Source organism: Rosa chinensis, chromosome 2 (assembly GCF_002994745.2).
Source record: "Rosa chinensis cultivar Old Blush chromosome 2, RchiOBHm-V2, whole genome shotgun sequence".
Taxonomy (NCBI): domain Eukaryota; kingdom Viridiplantae; phylum Streptophyta; class Magnoliopsida; order Rosales; family Rosaceae; genus Rosa; species Rosa chinensis.
In genome coordinates, this window is record NC_037089.1 from 79,605,069 (window position 1) to 79,623,223 (window position 18,155).

Consider the following 18,155-nt stretch of genomic DNA (forward strand, 5'->3'; position numbering starts at 1 on the left):
AATTTGGTTCTCGTTTCGAATTCGATCCACTAGGTCAAACTTAGTTACTCTTATAAACTTATATTTATATATCATACACTCTAAAGAGCAACCCCTATCAATTCAAAGAAAATGGAAAAACCGACCGTTGGATGAGTTTATTACAATAAATTATGAGTGTGGTAAAAAATTTAGCCAATTTCACCATATTTTAGAATCCGATCGAATTGGTCAACAGATATGTAAAATACATATATGCACTAATGCACATATTCTATATAGAAGTATAAGAACTTCCACACACACACACACACACACACACATATATATGTATATATATATATATATATATATATATATATATATATATATATATATACAGATCCTATCCAGAGTGAGGTATCGCTTTGAAATTTCAGAGCGAGGTTAGGGTTTAGGGTCACTTTTCGATCGCATATCCACATCTCAACCGTTCAGTTTCTAGGTACTAATGTATAGATCACCTCTGCAAAATTTCAACCAAATTGATGATCGTAAAGGCATTGATAACTGCCTTAAAGCTAGTACGGTTCAGGTTGGACAGATTCAGTTCGTCCATTGGTTTCAGCGAGTTAGATACCTTAAAAACCATCAATTTCGTTGAAATTTTGCAGAGATGATCTATACATTAGTACCTAAAAATTGAACGGTTGAGATGTGGATATGCGACCGAAAAGTGACCATAAACCCTAACCTCGCTCTGAAATTTCAAAGCGATGCCTCTCTCTGGATAAGATCTGTATATATATATATTTAAACACACACACACACGTATATATATAAACACACACACACAAATATCTACATATATATATATATATATATAATATTTAAGTGGCTTTTACGGGCCGGGCCTAGCTGGCTTTTACGAGCCAGGCTTAGCGGGCCTTTGGCGAGCTGGGCCGGGTTTTTGTTGGCTTTTGGCGGGCCGGCCCACTACATACCGAGGTGGGCTTTTGCGGGTTTTTTAATGGGCCGGCCGGGCTTTTATCCCTCAGGGCCGGCGGGCCTCCATCGGCCCACTTGATCCGCGGGCTTTTTGATGAGGCCTGGATGGAGGAATGCAACAGTTGAGGCACCTGCACTATAATGATTCAACAGGGACCTACTGGTCCTTAATGATTCTAATTCAATGAATGAAGAGTGATATAGCAGCTGTAAGACTAAAGAGTGCAGAAAAGAACAAGATTGATATGTGGTGCATATTATTCAGAGCGCTACTTTTCAACTCTGGTGCTCTCTTTAGCTAAAGTTGTTGGAGTAATAATGGAGGCAAGTATCTCCTGGGCCCTGTACTTCTAAATTTACCTTATCAATTGATATGTGGTGCATATTTTCGTCACTTCAATTATTTCCATTTCTTTTTCTTTTTTTTTTTTTTTTTTTTTTAAAAAGGAGGTACTGGGAAGGACCACAAGGAGGCACGCAATGGCCTTTTTTACCCGAAGTCCAGCACAGTGCCGCGCCAAAGACGCAGCGACACCCCTAAATCCATTTCCAATCTTTATGCAAACCAGAATCTAGCCAATATTAAATTAATTGGAGTAATCCATGAAATTTCCGCACTATATACAAACCGAGTAGAAGAGAGCTGACAACACTATCATCCATTTTATCTTAGGTCATATTCATCTCTGTTCTATTTCTCTTTGAATTATAACCAAAATCTGACGACAAAAATGGCTGATGCACTCATCTCCGTGCTTCTGGAGCAATTGGCTTCAGTAGTTTATCAACACACAAATCAAGCGGTGAAACTGGTTTTGAATGCTGAGAAAGACGTTGAAAGTTTCAGCAGCAAGCTCAAAGCAATCCAGGCTGTGCTTGAGGATGCAGAGAAGAAACAAGTGACAGACCCTAGGGTGGAAGACTGGTTGGAGAAGCTGAAAGATGTGTCGTACGAAATGGACGACGTGCTAGATGAGTGGAACACTGAAATTCTCAGACGGCAAGTGGAGGAGAAGCAAGAGAAGGAAGGAGAAAATGCTAATGTTACAAGGAAGGTATGTTTCCCCATGTCCTCTGTTTGCTTTTGTTTTGGCCAAGCCAATGAGGTCATTCATCGTCATAACATAGCTAGAAGGATAGGGGAACTGAATGAGAAGTTAACTTCGATTGCTAATGAAAGAGAAATGTATGGCTTTCATCAGTCCACAAAAGGTGGCCCTGATGATCAGCAGCTTATTCAACTACAGAAGACTTCATCTTTGGTCGATATATCTACGATATTTGGCCGAAAAGAAGAAAAAGAGATGTTGTTGAGCAAGTTGTTGAGAGAGAGTAGCCTAGAAGGGGGACGGTTCCTTCTCATTCCTATTGTAGGGATGGGAGGGATGGGGAAAACAACTCTTGCCCAATTAGCTTATAATGATGGAAAGGTTACAAATCATTTTCATAAGAAAGTATGGGTTTGTGTCTCGAGCCCTTTTGACGAGATTAAGATTGCCAAAGCGATCATTGAGAATCTAGATAAAAATGAAACCCAAAAGAGTTCAAATGAGTTGGAAACTCTATTACAATGTATAATGTCACACGTTAAGGATAAGAAGTTCCTTCTTATCCTAGATGATGTGTGGACGGAAAACCCAAAAGAGTGGGAAAGTTTGAAACTACCAGTAATAATGCAAAGTTGTGCTGAAGGTAGTACAATACTAGTGACCACGCGAAAACAAGAGGTTGCTAAAATGATGGGAGCAAACAGTAGCATGATCTATTTAGACAAGTTGAGCGATAGGGATTGTCTAGCATTGTTCAATAGCATCGCATTTTTGGATAGGAAAGAAGATGAGGCTGCTGGATTTGGAGCTATTGGTGAGGAAATTGTGAAAAAGTGTAAAGGTTTGCCTCTTACTGCAAAAACTTTAGGCAGTCTAGTGCGGTATAAGAAAACAAGAAAGGAATGGCGATATGTTCTGAATAGTAAGATATGGGAATTAGAGGAAGTTAAGGAACAAGTTTTCCGACCACTATTACTAAGTTATTATGATTTGGCCCCAGCAGTCAAAAGGTGTCTTTTGTATTGTGCTATATTTCCCAAAAATTATAATCTCAAAAAAGATAATTTGATTGAGCTTTGGATGTCTCAAGATTATCTTAATTCAAAGGAAAATAAAGAAAAGAGAAGAGAAGGTCAATATTATTTTGAGAGTCTAGCAATGCGATATTTCTTCCAAGATTTTGTGGTAGATGAGATGGGAAATATTGAAAGGTGCAAAATGCATGATATTGTGCATGACTTTGTGCAATTTCTTACAAAAAAAGAATGCATTATTATAGAAGTAGTTAAAGGTGACAATCAAATAGTGGAGCTACGGGGTGAAAATGTGCGTCATTTGACCCTAGCAAATGTACCCAAAGGTCCACTTTCATTTCCTAGTTCAAATAGTGACAGATGCGTAAATGTGCGTAGCCTCACACTCGTTGATTCAAGCATTACAACCATAAAGCCTGGTTCAGTTTTGCAAATGAAAAGCCTTAGGACATTGAATTTGAGTGGTAATTATGGCCTCACTGAACTTCCAAAAGAGGTGGGTGAATTGATTCATTTGAGATATATGGATTTGTCTCATAATGTGTATTTGAAAGAGTTACCGGATGCTGTGTGTGATTTATACAATCTACAGACTCTGGTTCTTATACAGTGCATGAGTCTTGAGAAACTACCCAAGGCAATGGGAAAGTTGATCAACTTAAAGCATCTATATGTTGCCGAGTGTCTGGTGCTGAGGTACTTACCAAAAGGGATTGGGAGTTTGAAAAGTCTGCAAGCACTAGACTGCTATCGTGTATGTGAGGGTGAAGCAGCAGCATTGAAATTAGGAGATCTCGGAATCATGGACCAGCTTCAGGGGAGCCTTGTGATAGGTGGATTTGGGAATAAGGATGATGCGAGTGAGATTGAGAAAGCACAGTTGGGGAATAAGGAGCACCTCTCTCATTTGCGAGTATATTTCGCGTTTCATTTTGAAGAGGGCTCGCAGAGAAAAGGTGATTCAGAAATAGTGAAAGCATTGCAACCACATCAAAATTTGGAATCTTTATCCATTTGGCATTGCTGTGGCACCACCGAGTCTCTCTATTGGATCAAGTCTTTACACAATTTGAGAAAAGTTGATCTCGGTTTTTGGACATTTTGTGAGTTTTTGCCTCCTCTTGGAAAACTGCCATCGCTTGAAATTCTGGAAATTGGTGGGATGGGGAAAGTGAAAAAGGTGGGAGTTGAATTTCTGGGAATAGAAGAAGAAGAAGAAACCGAAACGACTTTCTCAGGAATTCTATTCCCCAAATTGAAACGACTTATTTTCCGTGGCATGGCCGAGTGGGAAGAGTGGGAAGGAATAACAGAGGAGGAGGATTCTTCTTCTTCTTCTTCTTCTGAAATTACAATAATGCCTCGCCTTTCTTCCTTGCAAATTCTGAGGTGCCGAAAGCTCAAAGCACTGCCAGACTTCCTGCACAAGATAACAACACTGCGTACTTTGGAGATCACGGCTTGTCCGATTCTCAAACAAGACTACCAACAAGGCGTGGGGAAGGAGTGGCACAACATTTCTCACATCCCAAACATCACAATTCAATCTGAATGGTATTAATGAACCTGAATCTGAATGAAGTTTGATGACTCGCTGCCCAAATACAAAGGTATCAATCATCAAATGCAAATTCTGAATGAATCTTTACATTTACTATGAAATTTATTTTCTTTTAATCCATCTAGTTTATACATTACAACTCTAATTCCATTTTTTTTTTGGTACAGAGAATCCCAACAATTGATTGAAGTGCCTCTCACCTAAACTAGGTAAATTTATCAGCATATTAAGTACTCCTATGTATACTTTAAAGGCTTCATTCACACAGTTTCTAGTTGTCAAATAATCTAATTTTACTAGGTTGATGTATAATTTCCATGGCATGGGTTTTCCTGTCCTAGGCTGAAGCTTTTGTGGAATGGATGCTGACAGCGATTTGACTAGTCATTGGGGTTTGAAAGCTTTTTCTGCAATCTGTATCTTAACAGTGGTTTAACAATTGGTATTTGTGCGACTGACCGGTTCAAATCTGGCCACCTCAATGGTTGAAGGATGCTTTGAAGGTAAATATATGGTCCGAATCCAAAGGACTCTATTTATCTTTAATGTAGTATGGTCCGAAAAACAGTACTACAAAAGTTTGGAATGAATCTATGTACCTCCAGCTGGAGAAATGAATCTAATTTTGATGAACATATTTTATGCAGGACTGTGTATCAAATGGTCTTCCACCATAAAGGAAATTTGGAATGCATTTAACTGAATGAATTGGCCCTTAGCTAAACTAGGTACATGTTATCGCTCAGCCTCTTAAATATTCCAATGTCATACTTTAAAGGCTCGAATTTAAGCACTTTCTAGTTGTTAAATTATCATATATTACTACGTTTGATAACTAATTTTCATGGCATGGGTTTTCTTGTCTTAGGCCGAGGGTTTGTGAGGAATGGATGCGGATGCTGAATGGAATATAATAGGTACATGGGATTTGCAAGCTTTATGTACAATCTGCATCCTAACAATAGACATGGAGCTCGGAGATATGGTGTTTCAGTAGCTGTACTCAGACTGAAAAATTGAGTTGACATCCTCTCCACCAAGCCGTTCCACCTCACCATCGTCAAAGGTAATACCATAATAGTCTAGATCCATTGTGTTAAGCTACACCTGCATATAGTCTGGCCCCTTTTTTTTGAGAACGGTGTCCCTAATATTGCAAACATACCCATTGGTCCTGCTGCTTGAAGTTCTATATTAACATGCGTTTGAAGCTGTCACTGATTGCTGGGGACCTAGGGTGTTGATGGTTAGTGATCCTTATCCTGCTTTCTCTCTTCATCAGATCAAATCATAAAGATTTTGTATGTTATATATATTGTCTTTCTTACTGGCCATGTACAAAATTTTACTACTCATGGATACAAGGATCTATAAGCATTCGGGATATCATGGTTGGGTTTCACATATATACTTTGTGCATCACAAGACTACCATTATGTAGTCTTTGTTCTGTTTTACTGAACTGTACTGTCGCTTACTGAATAACTAGATGATCAGTATCTCTTCGTGGACATTTTGGTGAACACATTGTATGCAGGAGCTTTTGACTGATTAAAGAGGCTGTTAACTAAGCTAGGTAACTTGATATTATAACAGCCTAAGCAGTCCTACATAATAAGTTCATTGTGTTCTTTTTCTTTGCACAATCCTATATTATATATCAAGGTTTGACATGTAGTTACCATTACATGGATTTTCTTGTCATACAGGCTGAAGTCTCTTGTGGAACTGAAACTGATTGGGTACAGGACTCTATCTGGTCATATCAATCATTAACCACAGGTAACTATTTTAATGGATAACTGTGTTCTTAGTTTTACCCTCTTGTTAGGTTTACTAAAACTGTTTTGGTGCTCTAGCTGCCTGCTGTATTCTGTTCTATTATTTGAGGAAGATCAGCTGTTGTTCGTGCTGTGCAACATATACCCAAAGAAGCTGAGGTAGTCTATCCTTCTTTAGTTTGTTGGTCATTAGGATGTTCAATTACAAAGGAGAAATTATGTCTAGGGTTTGTGTCCAGTGATGTTTCTTGACTGAGGGGGTATAATTCGATAAGCTTCAACTGCTTTACAAATAGACATTAAAGGAAAAACAATACTACAAAAAGTTATTGTATAACAGTTTTACATTGGAAGAAAGCTGGATCCTCCTTTATTTGGCCTAATTGAGTGTAGAATCCCTTGATCATTTTATACAGTGCTTCATTAACAGAAAAAATAAGTAGCTTTATTATGCAAGAATGGAGTTATCTTAACTATTTGTTCTCTGTCCTTTTATTTTTAATCGCATTCAAGCATGTTCGGTGTTATGTAATATACTCTGTCTATCGATACTGGATTATCTTAAACCTTTTATTTGTTCCTTTTGATGACAAGTGAAGTTGGTTTTATATTAAAGGGTCATTACGAGGATATCCAAGAAAGTGCAATTCCGGAACGCTACTGATGCATTGATAATGACCAACAAATGCGATGGTTTTTTGCTTCGCGACTCTGGTATGGAATTACCTGTAAACTAGTCAGTGAGTAAAAAGTACATCGGTATATTCTGGTCAATTCCTTTGTATGTTTACAGATAACTGTGTTATGGTCTTTCTTCAATAGGTATAAAAGAACTATTGCCTTTGTTCATGTATGATCAACTTTCCATAACTTCGATAGCTAAAAACTAAACAATCTTATAATAGCTATGAACATAGTCAACAGTACATCTTTGTGTAGTGTAGGAATACAACAGTTGGTGTACTTGCAATACTTAAATAGAGATCTCTTAAAATGGTTGAAACGGGTCCTTATGATTCTAATCCATTAGTTTTTACCATCCACTATTAGGTTGAGCATACCGGCATCAACAAAGGAAAAAGTATGCGATGCTAAGTTCCCAACACGTTCATCATAATTAAATCCTCTATCCCGGCATTACAATTCTGTCTTCTCATATTCTGGAACTTCTCTTCCGTCTTTACCTGTTCTCATGATATTGTGGTTCACGTTTCTCAGCCTCACTTGTTTACATTCACCTTCTCCTAATTGCATCCAGTTTTTTTTTTCTATGTATATTTTTTAATTTTTTCATTGAGGAAAGCAAAGATTCAAAGAATTCAAACGTTGATTATAGAAACTTGTTTATATGCTCTCATGAGTTTTTTTTTTTTTTCTTTTTTGCTCATGTCTTCACTGTTTGGCTTGTAGATTGCTCATATGAAGACAGAGATAGATGCTAGTCGTGGTAAAGACATCTCTCAAGGGCAACAAACTCAGATCGCTCGAAATGAACAAAGAACAGAACAGGTAAAAAAATTCACCAGAACCTATATGCCAGCCCTTTTACTTCTTTATACTGGTAGTTGACAAATGACGAAGATCTGTTGCATCCTTAAGTCCCAATATAAGGAGGCAGGTTGATAGTGACCCTTCTGGTTATAACATGTTTTTATTTAATTTTCTTACAGATTCTGGAAGAGCTTGAAAATTTGGAAGAGACACTGAAAAACATGGAATGAGAGTAGCCGAGAAAGTTTAGGTGCACGTGTAGGGAAGCAATCTCATGGTAAGAAGAAAGGAGCAATTGAAGAAGAAGAACTTTTGAGGTATTTAATTAATGAAAATTACATATGTCAAAGTTCTGCACGTTTAGGTTTGGAAGAGACACTCAAGTACTCATATTTCCAAGGATTGAACTATATAAACTAGACAGAAATGTCTAACTATGAAACTATAGCGGTGAATTCCTAATTCTCATGGTTAACTGTTAATTTAGCTATCTATATAAACGCCATACATCATCTGTCAATGCCATATGGGTTGTGAAATTCAATGTTAATGATTCTAGTTATTTGTTTTTCAGTGATGATGATGAACCTAAAGAAGCCTTCAAGCAAAATGGCCAGTGAAAACCAATCAATTGAAACCTCTAATACTCTTTTTGATAAGAGAGATGAAGAAATCCTTCGTATGCGAGGATTTTGCCGACCACTGCTCGTCCAAGACATATGCTTCTTTTTACTCTACTTTCATACTAGTTTTTACTTCATACGCTATTTGCGAGTTGAAGCCCGCGTCCATCGATGCGAGATGTGTTTCATATCAAGAATGCATACAGTCATACTAATGTGACAAATGGTTATTTCACTTTAGGAAAAAAAATTGAAAATATATATATAGAGGGGTGCCACTTCCCCAACCCAACCAAAGAAGAGAAGTGCCATTTGTATATTTTCTATATTAACTTCTTCCTATTTTACTATAACCTTATTACATGTCAATAGAGTATTCTATCATCTAAGTAAAGGGTATTTCTTGACTTTTTGAAAATTAAACCCAGAAATGAGAGGTTTTTGCTTAGTTTATTTTATTCGTCAACATGTGCTCTATTTATCTAAACAAACATGACTAGTGAGCGTGTTCGTCAAAGAAAGTTATTAAAATGATTTAGTTGGTTTTTTAGTGGAAGAAAACTAGAAAATACAAGAGTTTTGAGTCGGGAGTCTCAAATTCTCACGCATTTTCCTAAAGAAGCTTTTTCGATAGATATCAGTCATCTGAAGATGGAGTTTGATGCATTCTGTGAAGGTTGCAAAACCAATGAAAAGTTGCTTATTAAAAAGGGGAAATGATCATTTACCCAATTTCTACCTAAAAATTGTCCACTTGCTCCACCAACTGTTTTTTAACCCCGTTTACCCAAAACACTCTAAGGGATTATTTCCCCTTTACCCAATTAATTCTTTTTTATTAATTTTTGGGACTTTTTTGCCCTCTCCTTCTTTCTCACTTAGAGAGAAAAGTCATCCTCCACCTTGCTGTGCTTCGGTGACCAACGGCCGGCCCCGGGCTCCGGCAACCGCTGATCGGAATCCGGCGACCGGTGACTGGAATCAGGAATCCGGCCACTGGACTGTTAACCGGATTCCGGCTTCTGAATTTATTGCCCCCTAATAATACCCAGTAATCATATTATTGCCCCCCAGTAATCATATTATTGCTCCTCAGTAACCATATTATTGCCCCCAGTAATTATATTATTGCCTCCCAGTAATCATATTATTGCCTCCACTAATCATATTATTACCCTCCAGTGAATTGTATAAACTCCCGAAACCAAAATGAATACACTACAGGCACAAATTATCAATTTATATGCATATTATTGCCTCCCAATACTCATATTATTGCCTCTCAATAATCATATTATTGCCCTACAATAGACATGTATAACTACTCAATAAAACTTTTTTTTTTTTGTCTTTTCCCGTATACCCAAAAAGCCTTGGTATTTTTCCCAACTGCCCAAAACTTTGGTATTACACTGTTGTTGATAGAAAAGAACTAACAGGGGTAGTTTTTCTAGACGAATGCCTTATGTATCCTATGTTGACCTTTGGATTCTTCTACAGTTTTATCCAACAAAAAGGAACAGTAATTAAAACTTCAAAACAAAAACAAGACTAGCCTTCAACATGCCACATTTTGCCTAACGACTCCTTGTCTAAGCGGCTACTCACATGGCGGAATCACTGCTGCTTGTCCTAATTTTTTCTGTTTTTAAAACTAATCTTTTCAGGTGAACAGTAAAGTTTTAGAACCTTGGATTTCCATGGGATGCATGCATTGAATAATAAAACATGACTGACTAAGATGATTAAGAAATGCAAAGATAATGACATTTATGCTTATAGAAATATGATGTTGATTATAAAGTTAAAGAAGTGGGTGAACATCCATCTGAATTTATTTATTTAAATATACATACAGAATTTGAACATTCAGAGCCTCATTCTCAGGTAAACAGCAAAAGCTGTTTAGCTATCCATAAGAATGTGACCAGATACTTACTTGTAATAGAAGATTACTACTTCACACCTAGACAGGAAGGGAAGCACACTGCTATTCTAATATTTCTTCTATCTGAGGTTTTTCTATTAAAATTCGAATGCCTTCTAAGAGAAGCTAAAGCTCCTTATATAGGGAGCAGAACTCAAACTGGAATTCAAAACACAAAAATGTACAGAAAAACTCCTTGAACCCTTGCTTTTCTGAGTGCTCCTGCTGGTGGAGGTCGGTCAGGGAAAAACAAAAGGTGATAAGTGAAATGTTTTTTACTTGTCCTTTTTTTTTGAAAAGGAAAAAGCAAAAGTAGCTTTAGAAAAGTCTAAAGATCTACAGTTGCAATTTTGGTGCTGATTCTTCACCTATAGCTTCACATGTTCTCGTCTGTTTCAGAATGGTGGCCAAAGACAAAGGAGTTGTTGTCTGCCTGGGCCATGCGAGTTGTTGTTGCATTGTCCTCGACGTCTGTATCAACATATATCTTGTAGTGGTTGTCATTTTCAAGCTTTTCCACCCAGCGCATGCATGCCATTGTCGAGTCTATCTCTTTTCTGGTTAGAGATAGGAATAGGTCACTGCTGACTACGTCAGGATGATCGTAAGCAGTGATCATTGTCTTCTCTCCTGCTGCCAGGAAGGTATTGTTGACATCTTCTGAGATGATCTTTTTGATGTAGTCAAGAGCCATGGCCTTCATCCAAGAGATACTAGAATTTGGTTGGCCATTGTATGCTACACAGGCTGGTTGAAGATATCTTCTTTGAATAATTCTCACATAATGATATAGAGGAATATATTCAACCTCACCGTTTGCCTTCTGACTCCATTCTGGAGGAGTGGATCTGAACTTCAGACGAAGCATGCAGTCATTTCTTCTGATATTCTTGACTGTGTTGACAATAATGGGTGGCAAACCTTTCAGATCATCATTTGTTTTGGTCCACAGATTATGGACAAAACCATTTTCAACAAGCCAAAGCTTGTGTTCTTGGGGATGTTCACTCTGAACATTTACCAGGTATCTTCCAACATAAGGACCTGAAACAATAAAGAGAGTTGGAGGAACCAGGTCTTCTGGATTATGTCTTCCTATCAGATTATGGAATTCATGCCAGTCTGATTCATTGAGTGCCATGATAGGGACCCTAGCACTTTCTGGACTTTCAAGGAAGGAAATTTTTTCTTTTCTTACAGCACTCTGCTGTGTATGAAGCTCTTCACCTTGTGGTTTACCATTTTCGTAGAGTTCTTCAACTAATGCGAAAAGAGCTGGGAACATCAAACCAGTGCTTCTTTCTTGAAAGGCAAATAAGAAATTATCCAAGATTGCCTTCTGGTGATAAGCTAGTCTCCTGCCAGTTCTGAACACAGGAGTTTCAAAAGTTCTTAATTCATAATTAAAAACATTTATTACTCCACTCGGAGTTGGTCTGCTTTTTGGCAAAGCAGCAGCCATCAACGGTCTTGATGTGCCTTTACCGTCTGCCGTTTGAGACGGGCTAGCCAATCCTTTACCCTGGGATTGATCAGTTGAAGCCAAGCCTTTTGGACTTAGCAGAAACCTTTTAAGAATTTTTTCTTTGGTTTCTTTAGGATCCTCTTCAGGTTCTTGTTCTTTCCCAGTCCTTCTGCTTCTGGGGTTACGACCTTCGTCGTTTTCTCTTTGGCTGAACATTGCCAGTTCTCTGGTCAATGCGTCTGGAAGATAGTTCTTGTTTCCTGCAATTAATTCAACAGTATAATCATATTGGTTAAGAAACAATTGCCAGTTGGCTAATCTTCCTCTATCAGCAGCTTTGTCAAGTTTAAAATTTTTAAAATTCTTTACTCTGGCACAATCGGTGCGAACAGTAAAGGGTTTTCCAAGATAAGCTGGAGAATTTAAAATTGTTTTCTTGACAGCTAAAATTTCTTTTTCCCCTGTGGGATAATTCAGTTCTGCAGGGCTGAACTTGCCACTACAAAATTTGCAGATCTTTCCAATGTTAGTTCCAGGCGCTTTCGCTAGAACAACACCGGACCAGTAATTATCACTCGCATCTGTCTGGAGGATAATTTCATCATTCTCTTCTGGTTGTTGAAGAGGAGGGAGGTTTTTGCAGAGATTTTTTATCTGCTTCACGATCTTTTCATCATCTTCTGTGAAGTTCCATTTTCTTTTGGAACTTGTCTTGGGAGATAACATTGTTGTTAACCTTGAGATTTTAGGGATGAAATCTCTCCCATAATTTATGACACCAAGGAATCTCTCTAGACTCTTAGCATCAGGAATTCTGTCTGGGAACTTCCAGATCTTTTCAAGAATATGAGGTTGGAGCTTTATGACTCCATTCTTGATGTTTATTCCTAGGAAATCAACTTCATCAAGGATAAAGAAGATTTTCTTCTCGCCTAGGATAATTCCATGCTGAACTATCAGCTTTGCTACCTCATGGAGGTGTTTCATGTGTTCTTCTCTGTTTTTGGAGAAGACCAGGATGTCATCTATGTAGACGACGCAGAACTCCGCTACATGCTTAAAGATGTTGTCCATCTTTCTTTGAAAGATTGAGGGAGCTTGCTTGAGACCAAAAGGCATTACCAGCCACTCGTAATGACCTTGTGGTGTTCCCAATGCAGTGAGAGGCACACTCTCAGGATGCATCTTGACCTGCCAGAAACCCGACTTTGCATCGAATTTCGAAAATACTTTAGCTCCTCTGAGCTGGTTAATCAGCACTCTGACTTGAGCGATCTGATAGCCGTCTTTGACAGTCTTCTTATTGACATCTCTGTAGTCAATAACCATTCTAGCTTTTCCTCGTAGATTCTCTGCATGGTTTCTTACATAGAATGTTGGAGCATGGTGAGGGCTAGTGGATGGTTGAATTAATCTCTTCTTCAGGAGATCTTCAATATCATTTCTGAATTCTTTCTGATCTTCCTCTTTGTACTGAGGAATGGCTTTGACATGGCAGATAGCGTTCATGTCATGTAATCTCAATTCACAAACCACTGGGTCTTTTTCCCAATACTTCTGAGGATTTGTATCCACATTTTGCTCTAGTAGTTTCTTGATTTTTTCAAGAGTGGGAATTTGCTGAGACTCAAGCTTGTTCTGAAAGTGCTTGAGGTTGTGTTCATGGATGAAACTAGCTTCTTCTTCTTCACTAGTCTCTTCTTCTTCTTCTTTTGAAGATTCTTCAACAAGTAATTCTGCTTGTTGTTTGATTTGGAGTATGGGCTCAAATTTGGGTTTGTAGGGGGTAAGATCACCACTATTCTGTTGCGATCTCTGATACTGAGTAGTAAAACCGGGACCAACCACACTTTTTGCATGTGTGAGACGGTCTGCCCAGAACACCCGTTCTCCTTTTCTGAAGCCTATCGCTTCTTCATCCTGAATGAATCTCTGTTGGAGAATAAAATCATTTCCCAACAAGAAATCAGATCCTTGGCCTTTAGATTGCCAAACATTCTGGATGATAAATGTTCCTCCACCAATGGTGATATGAACATTTTTTGCTACTTTCTTCATGGTGAGATGGCTTCCATCAAATGTAACACCAGTAGCTGATCTTTTCTTATCTTCGTTCCAGAGTTCGTTTGGAATTGCAAATCTCTTTGCAACAGTAAATCTCGATCCATTGTCTACAAAGGCATGTAGATGATATTTCCTGTGATCAGGGAATTTTAGTCTAATCTCTATGTAGTTGCTGTATCTACTCGTAGAGACGACTTTCGACTGTTGAAGCTCATTAAGCTCATTTTCTTGAGCTTGTTCCTTTGAAATGAATGGTTTACATTCTTCTGGAACATTTTCCTGAGTGGGTGATTTATCAAAACTAGAAGGTTTTGTATCATCCCAGTCTGTAGGAATTATCTCGTTGATCTCTGGATCATTGAACCATGACGGAGGGTCATATCTGACTTTATAATCAAACTTGCCAGATGGTTGGCCAAGTAGATCCCATGTATCAGTAACCTCCTGTCGTTCTAAGAGATGAATAGGTTCTGGTGGTTTCACCAGTTCTACATTTTCTGGTATTTCAACCAGTTCAATATCTTCATCGATTGTTTCTTCACCGATGATTTCTTTCTTTATTTCTGAGGAAGATGGTTCCATGGTTTCCTGGAACACAGTTGTTTCAACTCCTTTTGTTTGTTCCATGGTTTCCTGGAATAGAGTTTCAGCTTCTTTCGCTTTTTTCTCAGCGAAATACTCTTTATATTCTTGCTCAATCAATTGGCTGACAAGACCATTCTTGGTTTTTCTTCTTGCTTCAGCTATGAAGCATTCTTTGTGATAGGTCTTCTTAGACTCGTCACAAAACATAGGGAGACCATTCTTTTCGTGACAGAAGCAGTAGTCACAAACGAATGTACCAGGGTTCACCTGATAAGAAGACATGAAGGATTCTATCTTGTTTTCTTCCCAGTTTTTGATTCTCAAAACATTCATCTGTCTGGATTCGAAGTACTCTACTTCAGAATCAGTCTCAGACTCTTCTGATGAAGTTTTTTCTTCTTCTGTCCAGGCAGAGTAAACTGACCGGTCATCGTCTTCATCATCAGAATAGGCTATTTCGTAGCCTTTCATGTTTGCTACTTCTACTATTTGCTCATATTCTTCCAAGAGAGCTTTAGTAGATCTTTTACCTTTTTCCGGGCATTCATTGGCATAGTGCCCTTCAGCTTTACACAACCAACATCTGCAAGCTTTCTTGCTAGGTTGTTTATGCTGATGATTCTTCTTTTTCTTGAAGAATTTCTTTTTTGGATCTTCATCCTGTTGCTTCTTGTAATTGGAACTTCTCTTGAATTTCCAATTCTTCTTCTGGTTACTACTCTTTTTGAATTTTTTAGAGTAATATCTTTCTTTTTTCTTCTTTCTGTGGAATTTGGATTCATGACATCCCCAGTTTGTGGGCATATCCAGTATTCCGTAACAGAAATTTTCAACTCCTTTGAGTTGTTTCTTGGCCATATTAGCTCTAAGATTGGCTTTGCATTGCTCTTTCAGTAGTTGCCGGATTCTGTCGGCAATTCCTCCAACTGAAAATCTTTCAATTGGTTTCTCAGCTATGCTTTCTCGTACAGCTGTTCTCCATGGTTCAGGGAGCTTTCTGTGCAACAGATTAACTAGATCAGTATTCTCTAGTTCACCAATTGTACAGTAATATTCCTGAAACTCGTTCAGGTATTCTTCGAAATATCTCATGTCACAGATTTTGAGAGCATAGATATTCGATTTTGCAGTTTCTTTGGCTTTTTCACTCAGATTTGAAAGATCTCCACAGAACTGATCGTACAGGGGTACTGCAAAATCATACGGAGATTTTGAATTTTTGATTTCTTCAAGCCAGTCTCTTCCTCTGGCAGTTTCTTTGAAGGATAGGTAGTACTTTTTTGCCACTCCAGTAAGAGTAGTCTCATAGTACACCTGCAAATCTGGTGCTTCAAATTTGCCAAGGGTAAGTGCAGAAGCCATCATCAGGCTATCTACCCATTGGTCAATGGTTTTTCTTTTGTCTAGACTCTTGTCTAGATTCAACCAGATGTCGTAGTTCGTGATAAGAACTCTTGGCAGATTGTCCTCTGGGACAAATCTTTGGGAATTTCTTTCCCCTTTTTTACCCGTGGGGGCTTTCTGAACTGGGAGTTTTATTTCCCTTTTTTCTCTTTTTATGAAAGTTCTGGAGCTCTCTCCATCTTCCATTTCAATATCTTGATAAGGAAAGACTTTTCTCGTCTTTCTGAATTTGAATTCTTTCATCTCTTCGATTAGTTTTTCTAATCGTTCAAGACTTTCACAATTCTCAGCTTCTTCATAAAGATCATAGAGCCTCTCAGCTCTGAGCATATGGACTGGTCTGCATAGATCAGCTTCCAGATCTTCTTCTGATATTGGCTCTTCAATAGTGGGTTTTGTTCCACTAACACTAGCTTCTCTAGTGCTGTAGCTTCTTCTCAGAAGACTTCTGTTTATCCTGAGGTTCTCAGGACAGACATCACTTTTTCTGTGATCTTCAAAGTTGAGGCTGATTTCTCCAGTTCTTCTACTCTCGTAGATCTTTGCTTTTGCTCTTTCCGGCAGCTTTTTTGGACCGGATAATTTCCATTCAAGAGGAAAAGTTACTTCATTCCAAGCAACCTTGTGAATCTGTTGTGAATGGTTCTTCTGGCTGGTGAGGAATCCAGTAGTGAGTCCAGGGATGTTGGAAATCCGTGTCTTCGGCTCTACTGTGGTGCTCATCAGTTTGTAGTATATTCTGTATACTATTGCCAATTCTTGCATATCATTTTTCATTGATATGCCATCTATCTTGACTCTCAGTCGGAGACAGTGGGCTGCATCCTTCAAGCTGGTTGAGAAGTTGGGGAAGCAGTTGAAATAAGCCACTTGATTGCATAGTGATGCTTCTAGAGTTCCCAATAGACTAGCTTGGAAGTCTGTCAATCTGTTGTCTTGCAGGACACATAGGACTGAACAGTTGATGCCTTCTCTTGCCAAAAGCTTTATGCCGATTTGGACTGCTCCAATGTGCATAAATTGATACTTCTTTGCTTGTGCTCTGGCAACTTCAGCAGGGGTGATCATCAAGAGATCTGTCTCTCCTATTGTTGAGGGGGTTGTGAATTCAAGTACTTTGAAGTGATGGCTATCCATCAAGTCAAATGTTCCCCTTCTGTAGATCTGTTTGAAATCTAGCTTTGGAATTGAGACGTTTTTTACCTCATGCTCGATTTCATTGTATTCAAATTCTTCAGAATTTAGGAGTTGAACTCCTTTCTTTTTTCCAAAGACGCTTAACATCTTCATTTCTCTTTTTTCTGGGTTTTCATACCGGATACTAGTCTGACTAGTAGATGGATCCAGAAAAATCATGTTTGGAACACGATTTGTGTCTGGTTTCTCTAATGGTTTGAATCCATTAGTCTTCTTTTTTACTGTAGGCACTTTCTTGTCCTTCAGTATATAATCCAGCGTTTTTTGCTGTTCTTTGATTTTTCTACCGACACTCGTCAGTTTTTCTTCTTCCGTTTTTGGAAGATTTTTGATATAATCCAGTTTGTTTTCCAATCTTTCCAATTGGTGGATTATAGTAGGTAATTGTTCTAGATGATTTTGACATCTAGATAATTCTAGTAACAGCTTCTGATATTTCTCATCAGAAGATTTCAGTAGAGAATTTATTTTCTCTAATAACAATTCTGACATTGTCCCCATTAAGGAGGGGTTCTCCTTGAGCTATTTTACAAGCTCTGATACCAGTGGAGTGCGGATCTAACCAATGCTCAAATAATCAAGAGATTTTTGTTCCTCTTCCAGAACATAAGAGATTTTCAATCTCTTCTTCTATTTTATAGATTCTAGTCTGAAGTCTATAAATAATATCCCAATAGTTAGGAGATTCTCTATTAAGATTATCTCTATAGGCTTTCAGTTTTCTCAATTTTTCTCTTTCCTTTTGCAATTCTTTGCTAGTGTGTTTGCAGATAGCAATCAGTTCAAGTCTGTCTACAATCGAAATTATGAATAGTAAATTGTACTGTTTACCTTTCGAATTAGAGGATGACTGTCAACTTTCATATATATATTCAAATAAAACAAACTCTGATAGGCCCACCATGTTTCTAAAACAACATAGATAGTAAAATTATGAAAAAAAATTATGAAAGAGACAAATGCATATGCAGACTCTGACGGAATGAAAAAACTAGAGAAAGAAATAAA

At 38.0% G+C, this 18,155-nt stretch overlaps 1 protein-coding gene across 11 annotated transcripts; it reads left to right on the plus strand.

Moving 5' to 3' along the window:
• Positions 1 to 1,508: 1,508 nt before the first annotated feature.
• LOC112187926 (disease resistance protein RGA2) lies at positions 1,509 to 8,894 on the plus strand. 11 transcript variants are annotated; one of them, XM_040515670.1, is made up of 13 exons: positions 1,509 to 4,659; positions 4,778 to 4,819; positions 4,952 to 5,113; positions 5,258 to 5,338; positions 5,479 to 5,676; positions 5,798 to 5,856; positions 6,100 to 6,186; positions 6,320 to 6,392; positions 6,470 to 6,550; positions 7,008 to 7,105; positions 7,802 to 7,900; positions 8,062 to 8,199; positions 8,457 to 8,894. In XM_040515670.1, the coding sequence occupies exon 1, from the start codon at positions 1,698 to 1,700 to the stop codon at positions 4,608 to 4,610; it is 2,913 nt and encodes a 970-aa protein (XP_040371604.1). In that variant the 5' UTR covers positions 1,509 to 1,697; the 3' UTR covers positions 4,611 to 4,659; positions 4,778 to 4,819; positions 4,952 to 5,113; positions 5,258 to 5,338; positions 5,479 to 5,676; positions 5,798 to 5,856; positions 6,100 to 6,186; positions 6,320 to 6,392; positions 6,470 to 6,550; positions 7,008 to 7,105; positions 7,802 to 7,900; positions 8,062 to 8,199; positions 8,457 to 8,894. The 11 variants fall into 11 exon arrangements, with proteins under 11 accessions (XP_040371604.1, XP_040371605.1, XP_040371607.1 ...); XM_040515671.1 differs by having other exon boundaries at positions 6,148 to 6,186; XM_040515673.1 differs by lacking the exon at positions 5,798 to 5,856 and having other exon boundaries at positions 7,008 to 7,131.
• The last annotated feature ends 9,261 nt before the right edge of the window (positions 8,895 to 18,155 follow it).

Excerpts from the sequence above, each read along its gene's own strand:
- LOC112187926 (XM_040515670.1), top strand. The coding sequence starts at position 1,698 with ATGGCTGATGCACTCATCTCCGTGCTTCTGGAGCAATTGGCTTCAGTA.